At 36.2% G+C, this 26,194-nt stretch overlaps 3 protein-coding genes across 6 annotated transcripts; 1 reads left to right on the forward strand and 2 right to left on the reverse strand.

Moving 5' to 3' along the window:
* Positions 1–21: 21 nt before the first annotated feature.
* On the reverse strand, positions 22–9,581 carry LOC104894582 (uncharacterized). The gene is given in 16 exon segments (XM_057395306.1): positions 22–419; positions 701–972; positions 1,240–1,452; positions 2,121–2,378; positions 3,262–3,429; positions 4,037–4,102; positions 4,209–4,228; positions 4,340–4,399; positions 4,710–4,799; positions 5,267–5,402; positions 5,584–5,641; positions 5,729–5,846; positions 5,929–5,967; positions 6,084–6,153; positions 6,408–6,510; positions 9,071–9,581. Coding segments are annotated over 16 exon segments (1,905 nt in total). The 5' UTR covers positions 9,163–9,581; the 3' UTR covers positions 22–277.
* Positions 6,418–25,474, reverse strand: LOC104894596 (glutathione reductase, chloroplastic). Of its 3 annotated transcripts, none has more exons than XM_048643944.2 (11): positions 25,019–25,474; positions 23,354–23,579; positions 22,980–23,258; positions 22,728–22,904; positions 22,508–22,561; positions 22,286–22,434; positions 20,865–20,928; positions 20,614–20,784; positions 20,392–20,526; positions 20,045–20,135; positions 6,418–6,510 (listed from the first exon to the last, which is right to left on the reverse strand). In XM_048643944.2, exons 1-10 carry the CDS (start codon positions 25,417–25,419, stop codon positions 20,094–20,096), a joined length of 1,698 nt encoding a protein of 565 aa, XP_048499901.1. In that variant the 5' UTR covers positions 25,420–25,474; the 3' UTR covers positions 6,418–6,510; positions 20,045–20,093. The 3 variants fall into 3 exon arrangements, with proteins under 3 accessions (XP_048499901.1, XP_057251288.1, XP_010679170.1); XM_057395305.1 differs by lacking the exon at positions 6,418–6,510 and adding an exon at positions 14,242–15,850; XM_010680868.3 differs by lacking the exon at positions 6,418–6,510 and adding an exon at positions 19,071–19,457 and having other exon boundaries at positions 25,019–25,473.
* Positions 14,136–18,269, forward strand: LOC104894595 (phospholipase A1-Igamma1, chloroplastic). 2 transcript variants are annotated; one of them, XR_007274004.1, is made up of 3 exons: positions 14,136–15,541; positions 17,844–18,151; positions 18,220–18,269. XR_007274004.1 is itself a non-coding variant. In XM_010680867.3 (2 exons), the coding sequence occupies exons 1-2, from the start codon at positions 14,136–14,138 to the stop codon at positions 18,085–18,087; spliced, it is 1,650 nt and encodes a 549-aa protein (XP_010679169.2). In that variant the 3' UTR covers positions 18,088–18,269. The 2 variants fall into 2 exon arrangements, 1 of the variants encoding a protein (XP_010679169.2); XM_010680867.3 differs by having other exon boundaries at positions 17,844–18,269.
* Positions 25,475–26,194: the final 720 nt, after the last annotated feature.

The following is a 26,194-nucleotide window of genomic DNA, read 5'->3' on the forward strand; positions in this document are numbered from 1 at the left end:
ATGTTAAGGCAAGAAACAGTATGCAATGAAGAATACTTTCATTAAGCTTAATAATCATACAGATTGGGTGGTATGCTACAGTTGAAGAGAACACTATTGATCTGACAATGCCTGAAGTCTGATCCTTGAATCTGTTTATAAGACTTTAAAGGGTTCATAAAAAGCACCCCAAAATCCCACTCATGAGAGAGCTCTATGTATGAAAAAGCCAAAAGCTCACCCAAATCAACAAATCAAGGGAATCATAACAATGGTATTACATAACATGGGTATACTGCTAATCTGTTCTTGATCGATTTGAATTATTTTTATTGCTGTTGTACAAAGGTAAAGACCACCTAGACGAATTCTTGTTTCTCCCGTAACACCGCCAGTAGAGTATGAATAGAGCCACCATCACACAGAGGGGAATCGCCCACCTGTGTTAACAAAAAAAAAGACCGAGTGAGAACGAGAACCACAGATCGATTAAATAGGATAGTCCATACATATGATATTTTTGTGCACATCTCTTATCGATTGTTGCTTACAGTATTCAGTGTTTTTTCGTTTGGAAACTAAAATCAATATAACGGAAACCAGAAAAGGCCATTTTCAATTTTTGTTCAATCCTCAAAATAAACATGATTGGAAACTGACGGTTGACACTGAACGAGCCATTAATTTTTGGTTTTACAAGTGAAAAGTTCAATTCTATTACCTGTCCAAATCGATGACCGGACTATACACCACGGTTTCCCAAGTACTCACGATGACATGCCACGCAGGATTGTAATATAGAGATTCTGCTGACCAGAACATCCTCGTATATGTCTCCAAGAAAATGAACATTACCCATGCTCCAATCTCAAGCAAAAAGAACTTTATGATGAATCGTCCGACCACCACCATCACCAAAGAAAACGCCACCAACCAATTAAAAAGCCTATTGTTGTATTCCTTGATAAACACAGAGCGTGATTTTCCCATCATCTGCACATATATTGCTAACCAGTTAGTAAAACAGAACGTGTAAAATCACAGGTTTGAATACAAATTAGGTTAGGGAAGCTCAGATAACAGCTACAAAGGTCAATTTACAATTGAAAAATAGTTTAGACAGGTAATTCAGGTGAAAAGAATGAAGCCTATGTTACTCATTATAATGTCTCATGTGAACTTATTTTTCCAAAAAGAAAACAAGGTGAGGTGAACCAGAGCCTAAAGTGAAACATGATAAATCATGAAACATAACATAACCTTCATCATCCGGAGTTCATAACCGGCTTTTGAAGGTCCAACACACAGTTGTTCAAAACTCTCGTTGCACTTGAGAAAGCCTGCGTTGAACTTCGCCATAGAAGGCAGTCGGAGCACCTGAAGTTGATCCATTTTGTCCTCGCAAGTTGTGTACAGCATCTCACAAAGTTTTGTTGATTCATATTCATTTGCCATTATATAATTCTTTTGCACCTATATGAAAAGCAAAAATCACCATCAGACTAATGTCTGAAATCATTTCAAGCTGTAGCGCTGAAAACCCAAAGCATAGGAAAATAATAATACAGGAGTGCTACTAAGTCAATAAAAAAGGCTGTTGAGACTTCAAATATTACCTAAAATTCTGCTAATTAGAATATTTCGAGTTTTATTGCTAATTAACAGACAAAAAAGTAACATGAAAAATGGAGTGAATCTCTGGCACGTATACCAAGTAGAACATCCTGATTCATGGTACAACTAAGAAATGACATGAAAAGGGCAATTAACTTTCAAGAATGGCACTGTGGCAGAGTCACATCATTCCTTTCTTCCAAATTTTTCTAATAGATGGAGTAGACAAGATGCTATAAGATTGTTTGGTTGGAGATAATGCAGCAAGATGTTTAGTGTTCATTGAAAAGTTAGCAAAACTGGAGCTAGAAATTAAACTGTGTTACTCGGACTTTTTATTTCACCTCAAGTAACCATGTCGGGTCCTAAACTCTCCAACATGGGTGTAGACACTTACACTTTATTTCAGGCCAAAAACATCGAAATTTCTTTCATAAAATTATCGAGTGGACACTTGGAATATGCAACACGAGTACCCCACATCCAAGTAAACATGTAATGATACTACTTCAACCTGATATATGTACCTTTTCAATTTCTTCACCCAATTGTTCAACTGATTTCTTAGCATGATTACGACCAAAATGCTGTTGATCAAAAGCTTTCATTGCAACACCTTTTGATTCATCATGGGCTATTTTCAGCATTTCCTCAGAGAGAGGCAATCTCAACATAGACATCCTTTCACTGTATAACTTCAAACACCTCTCAACAATTTTCTTATTGAAAACCTCAACAAGAGATCCAGTGGATGGGATTTCTCCTTTATTCAAGGCTTCAATTATCTGGAAAACCAAAAAGAACACTTATTTTAGAATGTTTAATCAAAATATACATCAAGAAAGACAAAATACATGTCTTCCATAATCATCTTCTCCACTCTAGTATAGACATGTTAAGGTGTCCCCACTATTATAACTTCCAGGCAGTCGTAAAGATTATACACACGCATGCATAAGCTAAAAGAGAGGCAGCAGTTTATATAAGTGATGCAAATACATGGGAGAAAATTCAACTTCAGGTTTGAAAAACCAGTGAGACAACAGACAAGGCAGAACCAGGGAATTAAAACTCTCCCGTTCCGTTACAGAACGGCCGTTCTGTAACGGATTTTGGATTTGCCGTTCCGCGAAATCCCATTACGGAACGCCATAATAAAATTCACGTACTTCTCGCCGCGTTGTCCGTTCCGTAACGCGAACTCGCCGCGTTAGAACGATTTTATCCCCATTACATCCGTTCTTTTCAAACATTGGCCAAATTTTTTTTATGATTTAATTATATAGTTGAGGAAACATGATATTCTATTAAATTTGATTATATTATGTTGTAGTAATGCTTCATAAACTAAAAAAATGCAAATAAGGTTAAAACATATTAATGTGAATTTTTTAAAAAAATTCACGCCGCGACGGCCGCGAAACGTTCTATTTCGCCGTTACAAGCCGTTCCCGCGACAACGCGACCGTTCCCGCGAACGCGACCGCGACCGCGTTTTTTTTCCCTGGGCAGAACATATACTTTGCCACACATCTAGACATCTAAATCAAGCTGATATGGTCACTTTTCAACATACTGGCGTTAGGTGTAACCTAAGGCACTGCAAGAAAGATTCCCAAACTAGATCACATTTATTTACTCATAGTTAAGCAAATTACAGAAAGGTACCTGCTCAAGAAAAGACACAAACTCCTTCCCATTGAGCATTTTACCCTGCACAATTTTTGGGCGAACAATAGAAGCGACAAGTTCCTTCATCTGATCCCTCTTTTTCACATAGCCAGGATCCAATTCGGTGTCATTCATATCACAGAGTCGTGTTCGTTGTAGATGAGGCTGTTTAAATTTCAAATAAAAACATTATTAGATGTACCTACCACAGAACCAACACATTTCTCACCTGAATGCCAATAAATTATTTGACAGCTATCAATGGCTTAATGCATGTATTAAAGGATGCACTGATAATATATTGATCAGAGTTGAAACATGTAAGCAAACAAGAGCTCTCCAGACACATACCTAATACTCAATGTCTAGTACAGGGAAATGCAACCCCAGCCAAAAACATAACATGCATCATGCAGCACTATGTCGTGCACAACACCTTGGTTACTGATCATTAATAACTATGGTCATTTATACTTTCTCGGCCTTATTAGTTGTATCATATTGACTTTTGACACTATTCATATACTCCACTTCGACCCACTTGTATTATATGTGTACATATTTTCAATACTTCAACTAGTTATAATTTTTACTCACAGTTATAATTAAAGATAGCTAGCTATCCACAAAATTCTACATTGTCAAATGTGCCAAATCTTTTAGATACAACTAAAGATAAATGGAGGAAGTGTTAACTACTAAACCACAAAGGTGGCAAAGGAGGGATGACTATCACATTCTATGCAAGGAAATGAGTAAATAAAACACGTACTTGTGGTAAGCTGAAAGCTGTGCTGCTGTCACCCATTACACCCAATGATTCACGGATCTGATTAACCTGAGAAAAAAGTATTCAACAGTGAATCCTCCCCATAGCATAGTCAGTCATCATGGCACATATAAATTTATATCAAGAATTTATTCATCTAGTTAAGCATATATACCTGCTCAATATCTTTGTCTTCTGAGAGAACAAGTTCATAGAAAGACACATAGTCAGAAACAGCCCCATAAGGAAAGACTCAAGATTAACTCATTAACTTGATAGGCAACTGCAACTAGGAACAGAACAAACCATTTTGATTGGGGATACGTCTAAGAGCTTCATCTACCATTTCTTGCACAGATTTCCCTTCTGCAAAACACCAGATTGGCAATATGTATTTCAGACTTGCATGACCCACTACCATCCTTGTAATAAAAACAAAATCATGAAAATCAATGCAACTAAGGTAACATCTATAGCAAGGCCCTAGCTTCATTACAAGCCAACCTTGTCTCAGACTCTCAGGTATCTTTCATTACTGATTCTTCAAGGACTAAGGACCTCGAGCAACAATAAAGACCCGCCCTCAAATACATGTGTAATTATGTACATGATTTAGGTAATTAGATAACCATGAATCCTTATCTGCAATCTCCATGAAAGGATTTTAAGAACTTACGCAGAAAATCACGCTGTATTAGCCATAGAAGCTTAGCAGGTTCAAAAGCAACATCCTCCCCCTGATACAATGAAGCCATTGCATAAATATCTCAGTCCATGTCAGAACCTAAAGCAATAATTCCTCCATCCTAAGTTAAAAGGCCAATTGACTAGGGTTCATTGTCGGGTTAAAGAAAACCACAACTATCTTCACTAGTTGAAGTTTTACCTCTTGAATAATGTCGTTATTTCTGCAAGTTATTGTTAAGGGTAGCATCAAGATTAATATTAAAAAGTTCTAAGTTTAATTTAATAAAATTAGAAAATTAAACTTAGAAAGTAGCCAATTATTTTGGAATGAAGATAGATAGATATATGGCCTATAGTTTGGGAATGGAGGTGGTGATATATACCATCACAAGCGTCCAAAACAAGAAAATACTTCAAGTTTTCACAGGACATACCTTAACTCTGTTTCCGTGTGAGAAGGCATAGAAAATATGAAAAAGAAGTTAGTGACAATAATTTTAAGAAAGGTAAAACTGTAAAAGGAAAAAAAAATGAAAAGGACATGACAGTTCATGAGCATATTCTGTAAAAGAACAAGATCTTATGAGCTAATAAATAAGTAAATCAGAGTTTTTAACCTTCCATAGAATTCTTCAGCAAGCTCAACAGCAAATGAGAGCCGTGATATATCAGCTTCACGGACCTGAAACAAGCAAATATCAATCATTATAATCCACAGGATATCACATTAATCAATGTGTTTGCAGAGTCAGAAAAGAAAGCGTGCATTTCAACTTCTACATACGCCTGATAGCAAAATTAGCTGCAGAAAATACAGGAAAACAGGGAAAAGAGATAAGAGTTTTACAGGCAGAAAAACAAACCGTCTCAGGCAAGTTATAGATAAGTACAGAACTCATAACAGTAGCCAATGCAAAGATCCTGGAGAGTAAAATCAGAAAGGATTTAGACGGACTATTCTTCAGCAATGAACTCCAAATAATGGTGATTTGAAGAGTGAGAAATTACCGGTCATCATAAACATTTGATTTACCAATGCTTTCAAATCCTTCTGTATCAAGATATAGTACGGATGTCTTAACACCATCAACTATCACTTCTATCGGCATTCCCCAGACCCATATTCCTGTGGAGTGAAAGATCAGAGAGGACAAACCACGCCTAGCAAATATCATTAATTTCATAGAACTCTAACTTATTCAAGATACCTTTAGTTTTAGTATCTCGCATGTGTCCAACACCAAAGCCTGTTATACAAAAGTTTCAAACGTGATTTTGATTATCAAAAATGCACGCAAGTTATGCATTCACAATTCAACTTTTCTATGTAAAATAGATAGCGGCCACAACGTAAGTAAATCACCTTCATCACAAGAAAGTGATAGGAGCTGATTAAGAAGAAAAGATTTGCCAGATCTATATGGTCCAATCACCTAACAATAGGACCAAAATGAAGTCAATAAAAACACGCAAATCTACATATGCAAGAAGCTATACACCAATCATCTCAACACTTGATACGTCATTGCAAAACGAGAGAAAAATATCTCTGACACCATCATGACATGTGAACAAAATCTAAACACATGGCATGCTTGTAAATCTAATTAGATGGCATGATTGTAGATAATAACAAAAAAGAAATGTAGTCGGAAGAGATGACTCGATAACAACAAAGTCAGCTTACAGCAACAGCAGCAATTGGCGATGTTATTCTCTTAATGGCCTCCAATCCCTCTTGAGAAAGGCGTAATTTAGTATGACCAGGATCAGGTTCCACGATGGGAAACCTGTAAAACAGAGACCAATGTCAACACCGAATAGTTCATTCCTGACTACTAAACTATATACAAGTTCAAACTTATCACGTAGCCAAAGGTCAAAACAACGACACTACTCAACACTCCCAACCCCATTCCTCCATCCCAAAAAAGAGAAAAGAATAAGGGAAAATGTGTCCTGGCAACATCACATCTGTGCAACTCTAATGCTGACTATTTGTCTACATTGCCCAAACTTGCTGCAAAACAGCATATGTATGAGAAAGGACCCCCACATACCCTAATAACGAGCCCTGCATCACTGCATTGACAACAGTGGAGTCTTCATATCTTTGTCTAAATTTTCTCTCCACCACTGAAAACTAGTTCAGGGCATAAGTCCTAAAGTCCAAATCCTCATCCTTATAGCTATAAATAAGTAATACCCGAGCAATGCTCAGCTGTTCATATTAATATAGGATCAGCATCTGCAAATCAAATTTTAATTACATATGCAATAAATTAAAAATGTAGCATACATTAATCAATACCTCATTTTCATCATAATAATCTATTAACATGCTCATGAAGATCGTTGGTTGCAATAATGCAGTCATTATTAGTACATGATATGTTTATGACGAAATTTTAGGAGCAAAGACAGGCTATAGTGGCTACTGCTTCACTACATTATATAGATAATAAATCAAATTAGAGATAAATATGAGGTGACACTAAGAAAAGAAACAAGAACTATTTCACAGTATATTTCAGAAAGAAGTGAACAGCATGAATGAGGATAAATTGCTATCAAAATTGTGGAGAAAAAAGAGCAACTTCATAGAAAGGTCATTCATGATTGCAAAAACCAACTCTTCCTTTTTCCTTGGAGGTGACAAACACCTTGAACCCAAGCTGTTACGAACAATCATATGTACATAAGGCAGGAGGGAAGCACCATAACAAAAAACATCCATTAAACTTTACAAAGTTTTTGACAATCTGTAGGACTTAGTAGCATAACTCTGACATAAACTTAACCATCTCCTTTTTCCAACACCCAGGGCCAGAGAAAAAACAGCACAAGCACCTAATTCTGAGGCACCATGACTCACATTCTCATTTTCATGGAGTGACTATTATTCAGTGTCATTTTCTAGAAATAACTTCAAGACAATAGATTATTCTAACTAAGAAAAATTACTTATTTCTTGTAACTATGAATGATATACTAAAGCAGCAGACAGAGTTATTCCACGTTTCCATCGAAATACATATGTTCCTTTGCTGCATTAAGTGCTAGAGGTCTAATAAGTAATCCGATATAACATCGACTTCTACATGTTGAAGGTTTCCAATCAAAATCCTTGTATCGATGCAGTACATGTGTCTCTTATTGCTGATACGGTGATACCTCTATTCGTTGACAAGCATTTCAGAACATAAATGTTTTGACACTTCTACATCGACTCTAAAGAGAACAGGAACACTGAATCAATGCAGATTCAATTAGGGACGGCCGACAGAAAAGGAGCAGTCCAATTGAAACCATACGACATGACTGTATCTACTTGAACTTATAAAGAACATTGTCTTGACACTCAGAATACAGACTATCATACACCTCTAGTCCTCTATCTTTGTCACTTGCATTCATGGACTTCCTAATATTCAACTACATACACTGGATAAGGATAATCAACCACGATAACAAAACTTGAAAACTTGTATCCAAGTTGTACTTACTCTCTCCATCTGGAAATAATTGTGATATAGTCCCAACTCCTCAATCCTCATTATTAAAGATATAACAAGATGTTACTAATCCTCAATTATTACTGAGCTATTATCACTCTCTTTCCATCACTCAACCAAAAGTAAGATGTTCTCCATTACATACTCGGACACCAAATCTTTAACATTTACTAAATATATGTTCCAAAAAAGATATGAATTTGCCAAACTAACATTAAGCTTAACAAATACACCAAAGCATAAAATAGAGGCTCAAAATTTAACAGCAAGATGGGAGCTTGAATATTACTACACAATTACTCCTCCTCTAACTCTTTACCTTTTTCCTACTCTCTTTTCAGTGCCAAACTAAGTTCTTGGTAAGACATAGAAAGCCACACTAATCAATCCCACTGGCATTGCTCTAGTGAGATACCGTCTAAACCTAACATATCATTGCTCGGCCCGCCGCTCAGCCACCGTTACACAGACAACACAGTGAACAAAAGCATGATCAACTATAATGTTAACATGTAATCTCTAGAATCACCACTTTTTTACTCTCTCCATAAATATAGTCAAGCATCTAAAATCCACTTTAAACTTCAATTACTACTCCTACAATGTAGCTAATCATACAAATGAAACATAACCCAGATGCATTGCATACACATTAAACACCCAAATCACAATTGAACCAGCATTTATCCATAACTTCCACATTGTACAACAAAATTTCAGTAAAATCAAAAACTACCCAATAACAATAATTAATCATACAACACATTAAGCCAAAAGAGAAAGAAAAAAAAAAGCAAGAAACTTTATGAAAGAAAAGGAAGAAATTAGCACATACGCTTGATGAAAATCATCAATTGATGAAGTTTGAAATGCAAAAACTGATAAAAGAGCCGAAATCACCAAAACCCAGCTCGAAATCTTCATCATTTCTTGAATCAAAATTCAAACTCAATTCTTTTTTCTCTGAGATCCCAGGTGGGTTTTTTCTCAAATTCAATCAAGAACCCAACATTTGAATTGACAATAATAACAACCCAGAAAACCCACTTCAATTAAAAAGGCATCAAATTTCTCAAATTTTTGCAACTGGGTATTATTATTATTACTAATTTACTATTATTACGTTTAGAATTCCTTGCCTTGCACCCCGCTTGTTCTCTTTTCGACAGTTTTAAGTTTTCTTCCTCGGAAAATTCAAAGAAAACAATAAAATAAAAATAAAAAGATGTGATATAGAATTATATATTAAGGTTGTTTTTGCGCTGAAGAAGTGGAAGATCTCGACCACCCCCCAAAGAATTTGTTTAACGAGAGGAGAGAGAAAATAAGAGTGTGTTAAATAATTGAGCTCTGATATTTGGACCATTGGAGATGATGGGAAAAGGATAGGGGTAGTTTAGTAATTTAAGTTGATCATAACGTAAATTTTCATACGTGTTTTCTAGCTATTGGATTTGGAGTAGTATTATTTTGGTCAATGGAGAGACTTTTTAAACATGAAGAGGATATTTATGCTACTTTTCCAAAACAAATTTTGATCAACTTGTTTGTTTATGTAGTTGACTTGATCATGATGAGATCATGTTAACTATGTAAGGGCGCATTACCTTAAGTAGAACATTAGAACTCTACTAAAAGATATGTGGTTTGTAAAATCGTTGTTTCGGAGTGACTTCGCTTTATTTAATTTCAGATGACATTTTTCGTTTGATTTCTAGTTTTTATGATATTTTGTGGTCTTTTATTAAGTGTAAAGTAATTCGTGTTTTAGCTGACCCTCAATTTATGGGGGTGGAAGAACGCATTTGAGATAGTGATTTTTCTATTTCTGTTGGTAATGGTGTTTGTTTTGAGTTAATGAAGTACGCTCTTCTTTGTGGATTTTACTATAAAAAAAAAAAGGAAAGGCTATACGTGATTTATTCCGGGAGGTTGTGTGTTTTGTATTTGACGAGTAGTAACGAAAAGTTGTTTTTTTAAGGATTTAATGAAGAGAACGTATTGTGTCGGACTCGTCCGACCATAATCTTGGTCGGACGACTTTCAGGTGGTTCCAATTTTTTTTCAGGTAGTCTTTATATTTTTTCAGGTAGTCTTCATTTTTTTTCAGGTAGTCTTCATTTTGTTTTCAGTTAGTCTTCTTTGTTTTTCAGTTGGTTTTTGTGCTTTACTTGGGTTTCAGTTGGTCTTTATTCTTTTTCAGGTAGTCTTCATTTTTCTTCAGGTAGTCTTCATTTTGTTTCAGTTAGTCCAACTGAAAGAAAACAAAGTCCAACTGAAAGAAAACAAAGTCCAACTGAAAGAAAACAAAGTCCAACTGAAAGAATACAAAGTCCAACTGAAACAAAATGAAGTCCAACTGAAACAAAAGAAAGTCCAACTGAAACAAAACAAAGTCCAACTGAAAGAAAACAAAGTCCAACTGAAAGAAAAAAAGAACTAACTGAAGAATTAAAAAAACCAACTGAAAGATAAAAACAACTAACTGAAAGAAAAAAAATACTAATCGAACGAAAAAAAAGTACATTCCCCCACTCTTCTACCACGTATAGATATTGAAGAAAAAACTACTACCACGTATAGATCAAGAGAACCTCGTATTGATGTTGAAGAAGGGAGGATGCAAAAACTACCACGAAAACTCCAATCATCAAGTTGGAAAAACGAAGTGTAGAGGTGCAGTTAAAAAAAGGCTTAGAAAGAAAAATAAAAGGAAAAAGAAAAAGGTAAAACCAAAAAATCCCAAAATACATCAGACCCATTTTTTTCCTTCTCTCGTCTTCTTCGCTGTAACTTCATCACACCACCAACACCAAATCTTGCGGTTGAAATCGCATCATTATCATCAAGTTAACAACTGTAAGGAACAAAACAATGCTGCTTCTACTTCCTCATTCATTTCCATTCCATCAGGTAATAATACTACAATGGCTAATCAAAACCAACATGGGTTCACCCTTTCGAGTTCATTAGATATGGAAGATGCTGGGATATCTCCTAGAGGGCCTAAGAGACAGAGAAATGATGATCAAGTTCTTCGCTACGACGAGAGTAATAATGGAGAGATCATGATAAAGTTTGGGAATGAGAAGCAAGGAAGAGAGAATGAAAATGGGTATCCCATTAGAATTTAGATCTGGTGGAATGAATTTTATAGGAATGGGAGGAGAAATAGCGGACTTAGAATATTGTATAGTACTGGGCTCAGCCCGTCTGACGAGAATATTGGGTCAGACGGTCTGACCCAATACTTTCACTTTTAGATTTAGTTTGGGAGAGATGATATAATTGATCCAATTCTATAAATAATATCGGACGCTTTTTATTTTTATTATAAAATTATGTCATATTCGTATTATAAGAGGTGAAGTCAATTAATTAATGTTCCAATTCACAAATTGTGTGTGTGTGTTTATAAGAGACTATAAAAACTAAAACTACCTTCACTCGAGATAATACCTGGGTCGTAGTTTACTTAATTGTATAAGATAGTCAAACCTATGATATTGTTTTGTTTTAACCTTTGTATATGGCCAAGATTTATGGCTAATGGTTTCAATGAAATCTACGACTTGATTTGCTTCACGATATTAAATGTTGGATGCGGTCGATATTACAGAGTTACATTACGACAAATGTCATTCATGATAATGTGAAACTTCCAAGGCATAACGCCTGGAATTTTCTTTGTTGAACTTGATTATAAGTAAGATATTGCCTTCAATCTATAGTCTTGTATATTCATATGTAATTACTAATTGAAGACCGTTACATAAAGTCATTGCTTTTGCTTAGACCTGGCAAAGTCGACATTGATCCGAAATCCGGCCCAAATATCAGCCACGTGGTTTGTTTCGGGTCCAAACCAGGTGAACCAGATATGAAAACGACCTGCTCGGGCCAGAAATAAGCTTGATATGAGTTCATCCAAAATTCGAATGATCTTACTCGATCCCAAACCAACCATATTCGAAGGTAACCCGATCTGAAAACATTTCGAAAATTTTGGCTTCTAGCAGGCTTTGATTTGAGGTACCCGAAACTGACGCTTTTTAAAAAAGATTATCACGAGTAATCTTTTGCACAAGTTCCGACAATGCAAATTAGTTATGTATACCTTTAGAAAGTACAAAAAGTAACAGCTCCATATATACATAACAAAAGACCATATTCAAAGAAAACCATTAGACAAAAGAGTAACAACTCAATACATAATAAAAACGAGACAATCCACCAGATGATCCACAAATGTCTATTCCGAAATGCATAATGACCCGATTATGATATGGAACCATAATCTGAAATCTAAAATGATCTAAAATACAACAGGCTAACCGATGACCGAATACCAAATGATCCGGTTTGAACCCGATCAGAATGTAGCGTGATCTGGAAACGGTCCGATTCAAATTGGGCCAATTAGAATCCGTTCCAATTGGTCCAATTATCAGGTCTACTTCTTCTCCTAGTGGGTTGTATTGACCAATGTAAAATGCAACTACTTGTGAGATGTCCTCATAAGAATTTCTAAGCTGACGATTGATCATCTTTGGTGGATCCATCAAATTTTAGTTTCACACGAATGGGGGCCAAGTGCAAAACACGAGTATAGCTCAATAGGACATCGAATTTAGATAGTTTGGCGACTTTAATTTATTAAGGAGCAATAATTTCTTTTGAGATTTATAAGATTTGAAATGTCTACTACTCTAAATTTCTATGCATATATAACATGTTTAATTTGATGGATTGACACGCAATTTCTCACCGTGACAAATTAGTTACTCCCTCGGTCTAATATCGATTCTATCCATTTTTTCTTGAACTCAATTCATTTGAGGATTGTTAAACGTCGCCTCGCCCAAAATTCATTTTTATAGACTATTTTATCATTCCTTTTTCCACACCACCCACCACCACCTGCCACCCCCTGCAACCACCCGCCATCACCTACCTCCCACTACCACCCGCCACCTCCTCCACCACCCGCCACCTCCTCCACCACCCACCTGAAAGTAGTGGATTTTTTTAGTGCGATGGGCAAACGTCTGGCCAGGAAGTTCGCTCCATGGGCGAACGTCTGACTGGTAATAAAAACAATATAATAATATACTTCCTCCGTTTCAAAATAGATGCTACATTGTTGACTAAAACGCTTGTCGAGACACTACTTTGACTACTAATATCTTTAATTATGTATTAGAGTAAAGTATAAAATTTGATTTTCTGAAAATATACATTAAGACAAATCCAACAACATATTATATTATAACATTTGATTTTACCTAATAGTAAATAATGCATGGTCAAACCTCATTCATGAATAGTGGAAAAGTCAACAATGTAGCATCTATTTTGAAACGGAGGAAGTATAAAGATGTAAATCGTCCAATTGTACTTAGCAACAACAAAGATCTATTGTACTATATATGTACATGAGATATGCAATTTCAAAGATATGCATTCTTATTACTAATCTAATTTAAAATCATCATAGATACAAAATGAAATTTGAAATCTACGTCAATATTTATTTTTTTGACTTAAAAATCTTCTTGAATATTACTTTTAATTTTCCAATAATTAGAAAAATAAATTTGCTTAGCTGCACGAAAGATTCTCATATCATCTATTATGATCTCCATGCCACAAAACTTGAAGATCAAATAATGAGACAAAAATGATGCTTGATCTTTGTGATTTATTTTCATTTAAACTATCAAACAGCCAACTCATGTACATTATTTCAATTGCAACATGATACTCTTGACTGTACTGTGCATAATGACCAACAGACAGAGAAGATAAAAGTCATATCTTACATTTTAGTCCTCCCAAAAATATAATACTCTTACTCCAATAATTTAAGGTTTTTATGTGGGCTCCCACATGCATGACCCATGATTTATATGCATACATACATATTATATAATGTCATTAATGTCATACTACAAATTATTTATGCATCACTTCCCCACATAATCACCACCAATATGACAACTTCCCTCTCCAAAATGCAAGCTCTTACCTTCATTACAAACCATAATCTTTCATTTCAATATGAAAGTTTATCTTCTACAACTTCTTTATCCCAAACCTACCCTTCGAAACGGTCGAAAGGCCGAAATCTTACCACTAGACCAAGTACTGTTCAAGTTTTATCTAGAACAAATGATGCATTGACATCAAGAATAGTTGAACCTTGGAGAGAAACAGGACTAGAGAAAGGTAGAGAAGTGTTTGGGCCTGTGATGGAGGAAAGTGGTGAAAATGAGTTAGTGGATCGTTGGAAGGAGATTCATGGGGAGGATGAATGGGTTGGGCTACTTGATCCAATGGATTCTCTCCTACGGGCCGAGTTAATCCGATATGGAGAAATGGCCCAAGCCTGCTATGATGGGTTTGATTTTGATCCATTTTCTAAGTATTGTGGGAGTTGTAAGTACCCAAGACATTCTTTCTTTAAGGGCCTAGAAATGGAGGCCCATGGATATGAGGTAACAAGGTACTTGTATGCTACGTCCAATATTAACTTGCCCAACTTTTTTAAGAACTCAAGGTGGCCCAAGGTTTGGTCCAAGAATGCTAATTGGATCGGTTATGTGGCTGTATCCAACGATGAGATGTCCAAGAGATTGGGCCGTAGGGACATCATTATTTCTTGGAGGGGTACGGTGACCCGGCTTGAATGGGTCCATGATCTAATGGACTTCCTTAGGCCCGTCTCTGACGAAAACATCCCATGCCCGGACCGGAGTGTCAAGGCCGAATCCGGGTTCTTGGACCTCTATACCGACAAGGACCCGAATTGCAAATATTGCAAGTTCTCGGCCCGTGAACAAATCTTAAGTGAGGTAAAACGTCTATCAGAGTTGTTCCACAATGAAGAAATTAGTATAAGTATAACGGGCCATAGTTTAGGTAGTGCCCTAGCAATTTTGAGTGCTTATGATATAGCTGAGACGGGTATTCACGTGGGCCCGAGTACCCGAGATAGGCCCATTAGTGTCTTCTCTTTCTCGGGCCCACGGGTTGGTAATGTGAGGTTCAAGGAGAGGTTAGAGGAGCTAGGGGTGAAAGTGCTTAGGGTGGTGAATGTGCATGATATGGTTCCTAAGGCACCAGGATTAGTGTTTAATGAACATTTACCTTCAGAGTGGATGAAAATAGCTCAAGGGTTGCCTTGGAGTTATTGTCATGTAGGGGTTGAGCTTGCTTTGGACCACAAAAATTCTCCATTTATTAAAGACACCAATGATCCAAGTTGTGCCCACAATTTGGAAGCTCACTTGCATCTACTTGATGGGTTAGTGAACTTCATTATCTACCATTCATATCTTCTTTTTTTTATTGCGAATACATATTTAACTATTTATTAATTACATATTATATAAAATTTTAGAAAGAATATATTAAAAGTACAAATTCAAACAAGCAAACACATATATTCCTTCCGTTTCGTAATACTTGCTATACTTTTCAATTTACAGATTCCTAGGCAATTTTTGGAAAAGAGAGAGGTAGAGAGTAAAAAGAAAAGGGACACATGTGAGACGAGAGAGATAGAGAGAGTTTATTTCCCAAAAAAGAAGCGTAACAAGTAATATGAAACTTCCTACAATGAAAAGTGTAGCGAGTATTATGAAACAGAGGAAGTAATAAAATCTTACAGAATTACGAACATAAGACTTCTTACCAATGATACAATATATGTTCTTTTCATTTTGTTGGTTGATCTTATCCATGTTGAACATGAAAGGTTCATTTCAACGTCTTTAATATCAGTCGACAGACTTTCTACAATCTATAAGGTGGCAGCTAGATTAAGAATTTAGGTGTCGCACTTATCTTTACGTAATCATGATTTAGAATAGTGTCTAAGACTAAGATAGTAGCCTAATAAATTAATAATTGGTGGGTGTGAGTGTGTGACTTGTAAATTGAGAGTGCACTTATTGTCAAAAAGCATCTTGATTTATCATTACCTCATTGTTTACAAGGTAGGTGCGAGGTAAGCCTCACATGTTTCTTAATTTGTCATGTTTCTTAATTCGTCATGTTTCTTATATCAAGACGCAAGAGTGACAAAGGGGAACTACATAATAGATTGATAGTTAAGTCGAATTTCATATTTGATCTAACTCTATTCAATTTTCTTAGAGTCAAATTTAAACTAAATTATCCCTTAGAAATGTAGATTTAATCTATCAATTGACGATATGACACCAGTAATCAAAATTCACTCAAATCTTAACTAAATTTAGTCTCCTATCAAATCCGAATAAGACTTCCGCTTGTTCAGATTTACTATCCAACACATATAATTGTTCACGTACATCTACTTTTACTATATTTTTCAACTATACAAAAGCATGTTAGATCAAGATCCAAAAAAAACAGACAATCATAAGATACACCAAAACACCGCCTTTTCAGAGTACTAAATCACACCCAACATGGTATTAGAGCGGACGATCTTGGCCCGTTATGAAATGCAAGATGGAAGGTGTTGAAGATCTGTTTGGAGCAAAAATAAGCCCAACAGAATTGTAATGGTCCCAAGAAGGGGCCCAGTTGACCTCATGTTGGAAGTCCGGAGAGAGCCCAACGAGGATGTTGTGACCTATCCAAATTGCAAGATTAAAGGTGGCTCACATGTGAGGGTAGTGTTAAGAATAAAGCCCACATGTGAGTTAGAAATAATTGTCCCACATTGAAGAATTAGAGAGAGAATGACTAACATATAGATTGGTGGGTTACTCCACCTATCACCAATTGGTTTTAGGATGGAACCCTGCCAACCTTGTATGTGGTCACTCTCTCCTCCAACATGGGCTTGTGTGTGGGCCCAATGAAGGTTAACACACAATTATTCCCACATTTGACATGGTATCAAGAGCCAGCGTGACATAAAGGTCACGGGTTCAAATCTCATCCACCCCTCATTTTTAAGTGGAATATTTAGCGCCAGGTATGAGGGAAGCCTGTGTTGTATCCACACTTCAAGCCAATAGGCTCTCGCGTGAGGAGGCGTGATAGAGTATAAATCTATTCGTGGGACTCCAATCACTAGCTTAAGCTTTTGGTTGAGTTGGTCCTTTGACACCTAATTTAGCGAAAACTAACTTAGAAAAACATTAAGGTAGTGTTTGGAAACTTGTATTTCATTTCAAATAATGGAATTGAAATCTGGAATTTAAAGTTTGTATTTCAATTCCTAATCACTGTTTTGTAAAGGGGGTTTGATAGAGCAAAGAAATAGAGGTTTAATGGAGGAGAGAGAAAAAAGTGTGGGTTTACTAAATGAGAGAGAAATAAATATTAGAAAGTGTGGGTTTACTCATGGAGTTGGGATATGTATGAGGAGAGAATTTCAAATGACAAGGTAATAGCTTGAATTTGAAATTTTACTAATATAAGCTTTTGATAAGAATTTGGACAAATTTCATAATTTCAAATTCCATGCCATCCAAACAATAGATTTCATCCAAATCCAGGATTTGAAATGAAATCTTGCTATCCAAACATAGCATAAGAGTATTATTATCATTACTATTATCAATTTTCTTTCTTGAATTTCATCTAATTGATGCTATAATGTAATGTAGGTATCATGGAAAAGGGAGAAGATTTCACCTCACAATTGGAAGGGACATAGCATTAGTGAACAAAGCATGTGATTTCTTGAAGGATCACTACCAAATCCCTCCTTTTTGGAGACAAGATGAGAATAGAGGAATGGTTAGGAGTAAAGATGGCCGTTGGATTCAGGCTGAGCGTCCAATTCTTGATGATCATCCTGAATATACTCATCATCACCTTAGACAATTAGGACTTTTTCAAAATCACTAGTTATATGTTCACTTCTATTATCATGTACAAAGTATAATAAACTGAATTTACCATGGATTTGTAGGTCTCAAATTTGTAAGCATGAGAAAAAGAATATGTGAATAATTGTAATTAGCACTTATGGATTTGTAGGTCTCAAATTTGTAAGCATGAGAAAAAGAATATGTGAATAATTGTAATTAGCACTTAGTCTAATAATTTACACCAAGCTTGTTTTGTGTTGCAATGTAAGTGGCGCGAGCCGCGAGGCGAGAGGTTTAGATCCTACCAATTGCAAGTTCTTGGGGAAGATTTTACACTATTGTGTCTCCTCTACTCCTTATAGTTGAGAATGTTTGAAAAGATTATGTTCGACTTGATCCAAGTAATCTCATCTTAGTTTATCCGTTTATCCCATTTAGAAGGTCATCACTCATCGACTTTGACCATATTTTTTCACTATAAGGTCATCACTCATCGACTTTGACCATATTTCTTCACTATAAGGTCATCACTGTAACTTACAAAGAAGAACGTACATTGGTTTTTATGTACATCTTCAAAAAATCAACATGATAATTTTATCATTGATCTCTTCTATTTCTATGGCTTACATCATATATCATTATATTTGAATATGAATATATATTTTTTTGGGACCCCCACTGTGAACCCTATGGTAAGATGAAGGGCCTTGACCGGCACCTCTTACATCTTAACCCGGTTTGAGTTTGCGGGCAAACACTTTGAATTTAAGGGGGATGGTAAGGAAAAACTCTCTCCCAAAGTGCCCCTAGTGGAGATCGAACCCCCAACCTTAAAGTTGGAAGGTTCTTTCCTTACCATTAGGCCAAGCTTAGCTTGGTAAAAATTTACTATATACCACTTCCAAGTATTATCTAGTTCAGTGTTGTAGTTAAGCTTTTGGTTTACTTCAAGCTACGATGTTTATAGTTTGAAAATCTCAACATGAGCACATAGTTAAGCTTATAACAGAATTAACATTGAAAAGAAACCCACTGCACAATTTATTGAAAAACTTATTGCCTTGTCAAGGTCTGGAAACATATCAAGTTGAAAGGAGACTAGTGTATAAATAAATAATCAAGATCCCACAAATCACAATTACTGTACAGTATTCGATCTATGGAGGATGATAGGTATATAATAGAACAAGCAACCTTTAGTAAGTGCAATTGCAGTTGGATCATCTTCACATTACTCATAATTACAGCAAAACAGACCCCGGTACTCTATAGATCTCAGTTGAAGTATTTGGCATTCACAAGCATGACGATAAAGCTTCATCGTTCATACCTGGGGGAAATGATCACACTCTATGGAGGAGTCAAAATTGATTTGGAAGGTTCCTCAAAGCAAGCATATGGTTACTGTTGCAAAGATAGGAAGTGAAAATGTAGCAAACAAGATACATCAAAAAGTTTATAAACCAAAATAACTCACTAATTCTATTTGAGGCATTAAATCCTTGTCCATTTGCTTATTTTGCTCTAATATTTCCAAAAAGAATCTTCTATTCAATGATTTTTGTTTCACACAACAATTCAAGATTGCAAGGCCTAGTTAAGCAAATAGCATTATGTATTCTCATGTGGGTTTTCACTTCATTGGAATTCATGTAAGCAATGGTGTCCAATAGGTTGGCTGGTAGATTTATATGTGCAAAATTAGCAAAGGTTAAAGAATGTTTTCTAAGAAAAAGTCTTGAAAGAAAGATATTATTTGGAGGTTAACTAAATGTTCCTGTTCTGGAAGATTGTGACATTATCTGGAGACTAAAAACAGCTAAGTGGTTTTAAAGTGGTATTAGATTGCAGCATAGGGTTATAGGGAAACCGTGAAAGTGTGAACAATTGAAATTTACAGTTCTTTCTTAAGTAAAAACTTTCAAACCGATTTCAACCGAAGTGACAAGGGTATACAACATCAATGTGAAAATGTGAATGAAGGTTAGTACCTTGCTAGGAGTTACGAATCTGATTTTGCTTTGGAGCCTGTACATGAGCTTAAACTCCTGCTGTAGCTTGAGGCTTGGAATCCTTTGTACCCTGAACATGGAGGACATAAAAGCTTAATGAAAAGTGAAATGATCTAATTCCTAAGATATTATACACATGGCTTTGACTAGCAGATAAATTATCGTCAATATATGTATGGTAAAGATAAGTTGGGAGTCTCCGGACCACAGAGAGCCCATTAATAGTATCATAGCAAATGCTAAATTCTTTTTCATGACTTTGAGGCATAGGGAGCAGTGCATAACCACCAGTACAAAATTACCATTATCATAACCAAGTTCCTAACCTGTGGTGGTCCATTGCGAATTTGGCGCGTAGGCGTCCTCATTGTAACAAACTCTTCTGCTGCTGTAGGATGAATTCCAATTGTTGCATCAAAGTCTGCCTTTTTCAAGCCAGCTTTTACTGCAACTGCAAACCCCTGAAATTTTAAACAGCCAGTCAACTAATAGCGGATTATAGAACTGTAATACTTGTTACATACACTAAAGACAGATTATGCATGAACCTGTGCTATCTCTGGTGCATCATCTCCGCACATGTGCAACCCAACAACTTTGTCAGTCTTTGCACAAACTATAAGTTTCATAAAAACACGGTCTGGAAGACCAGATAAAGTGGCCTTTAAAGGCCTAAAATTTGCAGTGAAAACATCAACATCCCCGTATGTTTCTATGGCCTGCCAAACCCAGCAATATCAATTATTAAGTAAACTGATCAGTAATGACTAACACTTCTGAGGTAAGCAGAAGTTCTTACTTGCTCCTCTGATAAACCAACTTGGCCGATAGGTGGCTGAGAAAACACAGCAGAAGGTACAGCTCTGCACATGGGGAAAGCGCAGACATCACCACAAGTTGCTACAAGTTTAATAATTTGGGACAAGTGCAAATAACAGGTTGAGAAAATGAGCACTTCGACTAACCATTCAACTCAAAAAAAAGGGAGCAGATAAATAGGCAACATATGATGATCGCACACAACTTGGCTACGATTAGGCTCCATAGTCCATACGAAGGATTCTGAAAAGGTTCACGCCATTATTGCAGATTCTGCAATTGAAGCGTTTGAAGCTGTCCTCAAGGGAGTTACGATGCATGAGGGAAGGAAGAAATATATTTTATCTTTGACTATGGAGAAGTTTATTGGACAATACGAGGAGGACAAACTTGGCTAGGCTTAGGCTCCATACTTTATGAATGGGCTCGTATACAGCGAATAGCATATATGGAACTAAAAGCAAATACGCAAAAGAAGGCATCCATCAAGTTGTGCAAAACAAATACCACTGATGGATGGTGTGAGTTTGCCAATGAGCTTCGCTATCTATGATCTATCTCCAGCCATTAGGTCAGACTTGTCAGCATCTATGCTGGTAGGCTACAATCTACAGTCTTACTGATTTTGCTCCTCCAAAGTACATATCATCCAATTCTCACATGCCTGCCTATAGCCTCTGGAACGGGGCAGCAGGTAGATTTTCATGTATATTCATAAGCATCTAAAAAGGGCCTTGCAGGAATGACCTACTCTATCAGCTTAACTCTAGCACACATCATCACGAGCGTTTTCTCTCTGATACGAGTGGCTCTGGAAGGATTTCATAAAAAAGAATTGGGTTTACATGAACTGAAGTGATCCCTGTGATGTCTGATGCAATTTATAAACAAAACGGCTAAAGTAAGCAGTTCCCCCATAGTCATAATTAAGACAACTTCCCCAATAACTTTTGAAGGTGTGGCCATCAAATTGGGCTTCCCACATACGGTTTTGAGTGCAGTGCCATATGACGACAAAAGTGGACGCGGAGGGACCTTGAGAGGTCGAGTACTTGAGTTGATTACCTACAGACTTGCTGTCCTCTACTTTTCAGATTTTCTAGCAATTTCAAAAAAGGGTTCAATGATTTATGGACCTTCACGGGATGAGGGTCTAGTGTTATAGCTCCAACTAGAAATCAACTGAACTTTGTTTACGTTGGGTTGGCATAAATAAAGTCCACGTCAGCTGATGCCTATGACACGCACATTATGGAGACAATATGGGTCAAGCGTCACCCACCTAAAATAGATCCTATGGTACTTAATGCTAACAGATCGCAACAAAAAGGAAGCAACTAGAACTTTACAGAATCATAAACATAGCATTACAACATAACATAAAGATTTAACAAAACATACCGATAATCAGGTTTTGTTGGTTCATTTCCAAATATTGTCTTTGCTAATGCCCCTCCCTCCATCAAAGCAACAGGGGTCAAATTCACTCTATCAGTGACGTCACCTACTGCCCATATAGAAGGTACTGATGTCTGAGAATACTCGTTGACCTGCAGCAACATTCCAATGAGCAAGCAAGAGCATATGCAAAGGTTAAATATGCATTACCATTAAAAAGATTACCTCTATGGCTCCATTTTTGTCCATCTTTACCCCCACGCCGTCCAGTCCTAAGTTCTGCAGCTTATATGAATTCACACTATGAGTAATGCAGAATGCACAGTCAATTACAAAGCTAGCACATAACTGGTGAAACCTTGACTATATACTACTTCCGTTTTCATATTAACCACCATCACAATAAGTAGAAGCTATAATCTACTGCAAGAAAAAGAAAGATGACCTTAGTATTTGGTCTTCTCCCTGTGGCAAACATGATATGCGAAAAACCATCAATAGTTTCCTTGTTGGTCTTCAATGACAGTGTACCATCTGCAGACTTTGTGATAGCTAGGGGAGATTCTTCTGTGTGAAACTCAATTCCTCTTAGCGCCATCTGTTCGGCAAGAAAATCTCTGACCTGCAAAACAGGAAAAGTAACAGCTTAATGGGAGTAGCCAACAGCTTAATGTGTGCAACATGGGTATAACAGTACCTCCTCATCGAAGCCTCTCAAAACCTTTTTTTGACGAATGAAAACATGAACATCGCTTCCCAAACCATTGAAGATACCAGCGAATTCCAAACTAATGTATCCACCCCCAACAATTGCAATTTTCTTAGGCTTTTCTGGGAGATCAAGAGCAGCATCAGAATCAATAGCATACTCACTTCCAGGAATATCAGGGATATAAGGACGGCCCCCAACAGAAATCAATATGTTTCTCGCTGAGTAAAGTTTCCCATCAACGTTAACTGTGTGGGGATCAACAATCTGTTTCAGTGACAAAGATGTTATTGCTGGCGAGACGTCAAAGTGAATAAACACCTAATTAAGTTTAAACTACCATCATAACATAGTCAACCAACCTTTCCACGGCCTTCAATTAGCGTGACATTTGCATTTTTCAGGATATTCTTGTAGATGCCTGTCAAACGCTGAAGTTCGGCATTCTTGTTAGCAATCAAGGTGCTCCAGTCATGCTTGGGTTCAGCATCATAACTCCATCCAAACCCATTACTCTCCTCAAATTCATGTGAATATTTTGAAGAATAAACAAGCAGCTTCTTTGGCACACATCCTCGAAGTACGCAGCTGCAATTTGAAAGAAAAAAATTTTCAGTCACTAAAACCAACCTTTAAAGCCTGGTTCTCAAGCTCTAGCTTCCAAAATATTTAATGAACACAAATACTCAAGATCTTCATAGTTCTGCTCCACCAAAGAAGATGAAGAGTATTGAGTAAAATGAACATGTAGACTGCAAAAAGAGTCTCAAAAGACTCTTTCTGATAAGAGATGTAAATTTAACATTAACACACACGAGGTCCTCCTGCTGAATGTCATCAAATTCCATATATTTGTGTTAGGCCAAGCTGTCTAGATCTTGGATGTGGTAGAAAGTTGACACTTCATATTATGACAGAACAATAAATTATCTGATGATAGTAACATAAGAAAGCTTACTAGCTACTTAAGATTAACTTCGGGAAAAAAAACTAATTTGTTTTTGCTTTGTTAATTTTTTATAAGATCATACTTCATCAATCCTTTTTTAAAGTTTCTATAATATGTTTACCATATTCCTTGCATTCAGATATAACTATATATGCCAGAATAATAAAAAAAGGGAAAAAATTCACATTTTTCAATTTTTTTACCTCCACAGAGATGACCTGAGACTTATAGTAGCATTCTTTCCCTCAATTTTCCAAAAAAAAAAACCCTATGATATACAGCAACTAGCGTAATTTAAACTCAGACCAACTCTACGAGTCTATCAAGATTTTTGGAGCTTCAACATCCCAGGTCACTCACGGTTGAGCCAAGCTCAATGAGCTTTTCTAGTTCGAGTCATGGTTACACATTATGTTGCTCAAATACGATTGAGTGTCTACTCGGATACCGTGTCCAAGTACTCGACTCGGCTATTTTGTAGACAAAAAGACAAGTTTTTAGTTCAAAAATGAAGTATCCAAGTAAAGTGTTGTGTCAGACATGACACTGACACTCGGTTTTTGAGGTAAATGAAGGTGTCGGAGTAACATAGGTTACCCAAGCTCACATAGACTCATCTCATTACCGGTATCATCCTTATACGCAATAGCCATGTCCAATCCAGCAATCCACACCACACCAAGAATAGTATGGCCATTGCTACTAAACAGCTTAGCTCGAAAATCGAACTTAGACACAATCACCGCGTTCACAAAACTTCATCTTTCTAAATGTAACAATAGTATAGCATGAAATACTTAAGTAAATTCCCCTTGCTCCTTAGAAGAATCCAAGACACAAAAGGCCATACTGCGTCATTAAACTACATTCAGCAACTTCAAATATCAATTCCAACACAACACACTAATTGTCAGCAAAAACAACTAAAAAGTATCAAACTCAACTAGCTAAAAACCTAATCACTACAATCACTAAAACTGTAAAACATCAACTATAACAAACATCAATAATCAACTCAAATTGCTCAATAGAAAACAAATTAAAATCTCAATCAACAAAAATTAGGTTTAGAAATTACGTTCCACCAACACCTCCAGCAGTCTCAGACGAGATAGTACTAAAAGGAAGTTCACAAACAGCGACAGAAGCGCCGAAATTCGAAGCAAAACGCGACGCTCTAACACCGCCACTTCCAGCACCAATGGTGAATAGGTCGAAATCGAAGTGCGCGCCATTGTCGGACGAAGAAGAATCAGCTCGAGCTGAGAAATTACGGCGAAGAAGAAGGTGACGTGGAGGAGAGAGAAAATGTAGGGTTTTGGAAGAAAGACGAGAAGATGAGGAGAGAGAATGAGGGAAAAAAGAGGAGAGAGAAAATCGTTTGCAGAGAATTTGAAGGGTTTGAGAGGAAGAAGAAGATGATGATGAGAAGGTGGTGGTGAGCTTAGGCCTGGTAGTGTTGCTTAAGCAAGTCGCCATTTTTTTTGGAGTTTGTAAATGTGTTTGTGTGTGTATGGGGTTATAAGATATTTATTATGAAGATAATTTGAGGATTTATGAAAGTAAGTATGAGGATATTTTTTTTGGGAGTTTTTAGAAACAGATTTGATCGATGGGTTAATATGATATTGATCGGACTTGAACTTGGTTCGACTGGTAAGGATTATATATTGATATTGATGTGTAATTTGTTGATGACAATAATTGGATTTGTTGGCGTGGTTATTCTTGCTTTGTGATTTTTTGAATTTTTTTTAAAATATTTTATTCGAGGTAATGATTTGATTGGAGTAGAAAATTGTTGAATATGATTATATGAGTAATATTTAACAAGCTCGTTATGCAAATATTAAACTACAACGTAAATTATTATGTGTGATTTTGTCATGGGTTGTTAAATTAATAGTAATATTTTAGAAAAATGTATGTAATGTTTGTTTTTACTTCTCGAAGTTATTTACATATATCAAAACCTTTATTATATGATGCTATTTGATTAGGCTTTTTTATTTCCAGTATTTAAGAAGAGCAACCGAATTGATAGAATAATGGAACACATCTAGCTTCAATAGTACATGAAAAGGTTAAGGTGAAATATCTCACTTCGATAGTCATGGGCGCATCACCGTCCTCTACTATCCTTTAAGGTAAAAGTTAAAAATTTATGAATAAACAAGTATTAGAGTGGATTTGAGATTTATTTGATATATAAAGTTCAAGTGAAAATTTCAAGTTCTACTAGTTTTGTGTTGAA

Source organism: Beta vulgaris, chromosome 5, assembly GCF_026745355.1.
Source record: "Beta vulgaris subsp. vulgaris cultivar EL10 chromosome 5, EL10.2, whole genome shotgun sequence".
NCBI classification, from domain to species: domain Eukaryota; kingdom Viridiplantae; phylum Streptophyta; class Magnoliopsida; order Caryophyllales; family Amaranthaceae; genus Beta; species Beta vulgaris.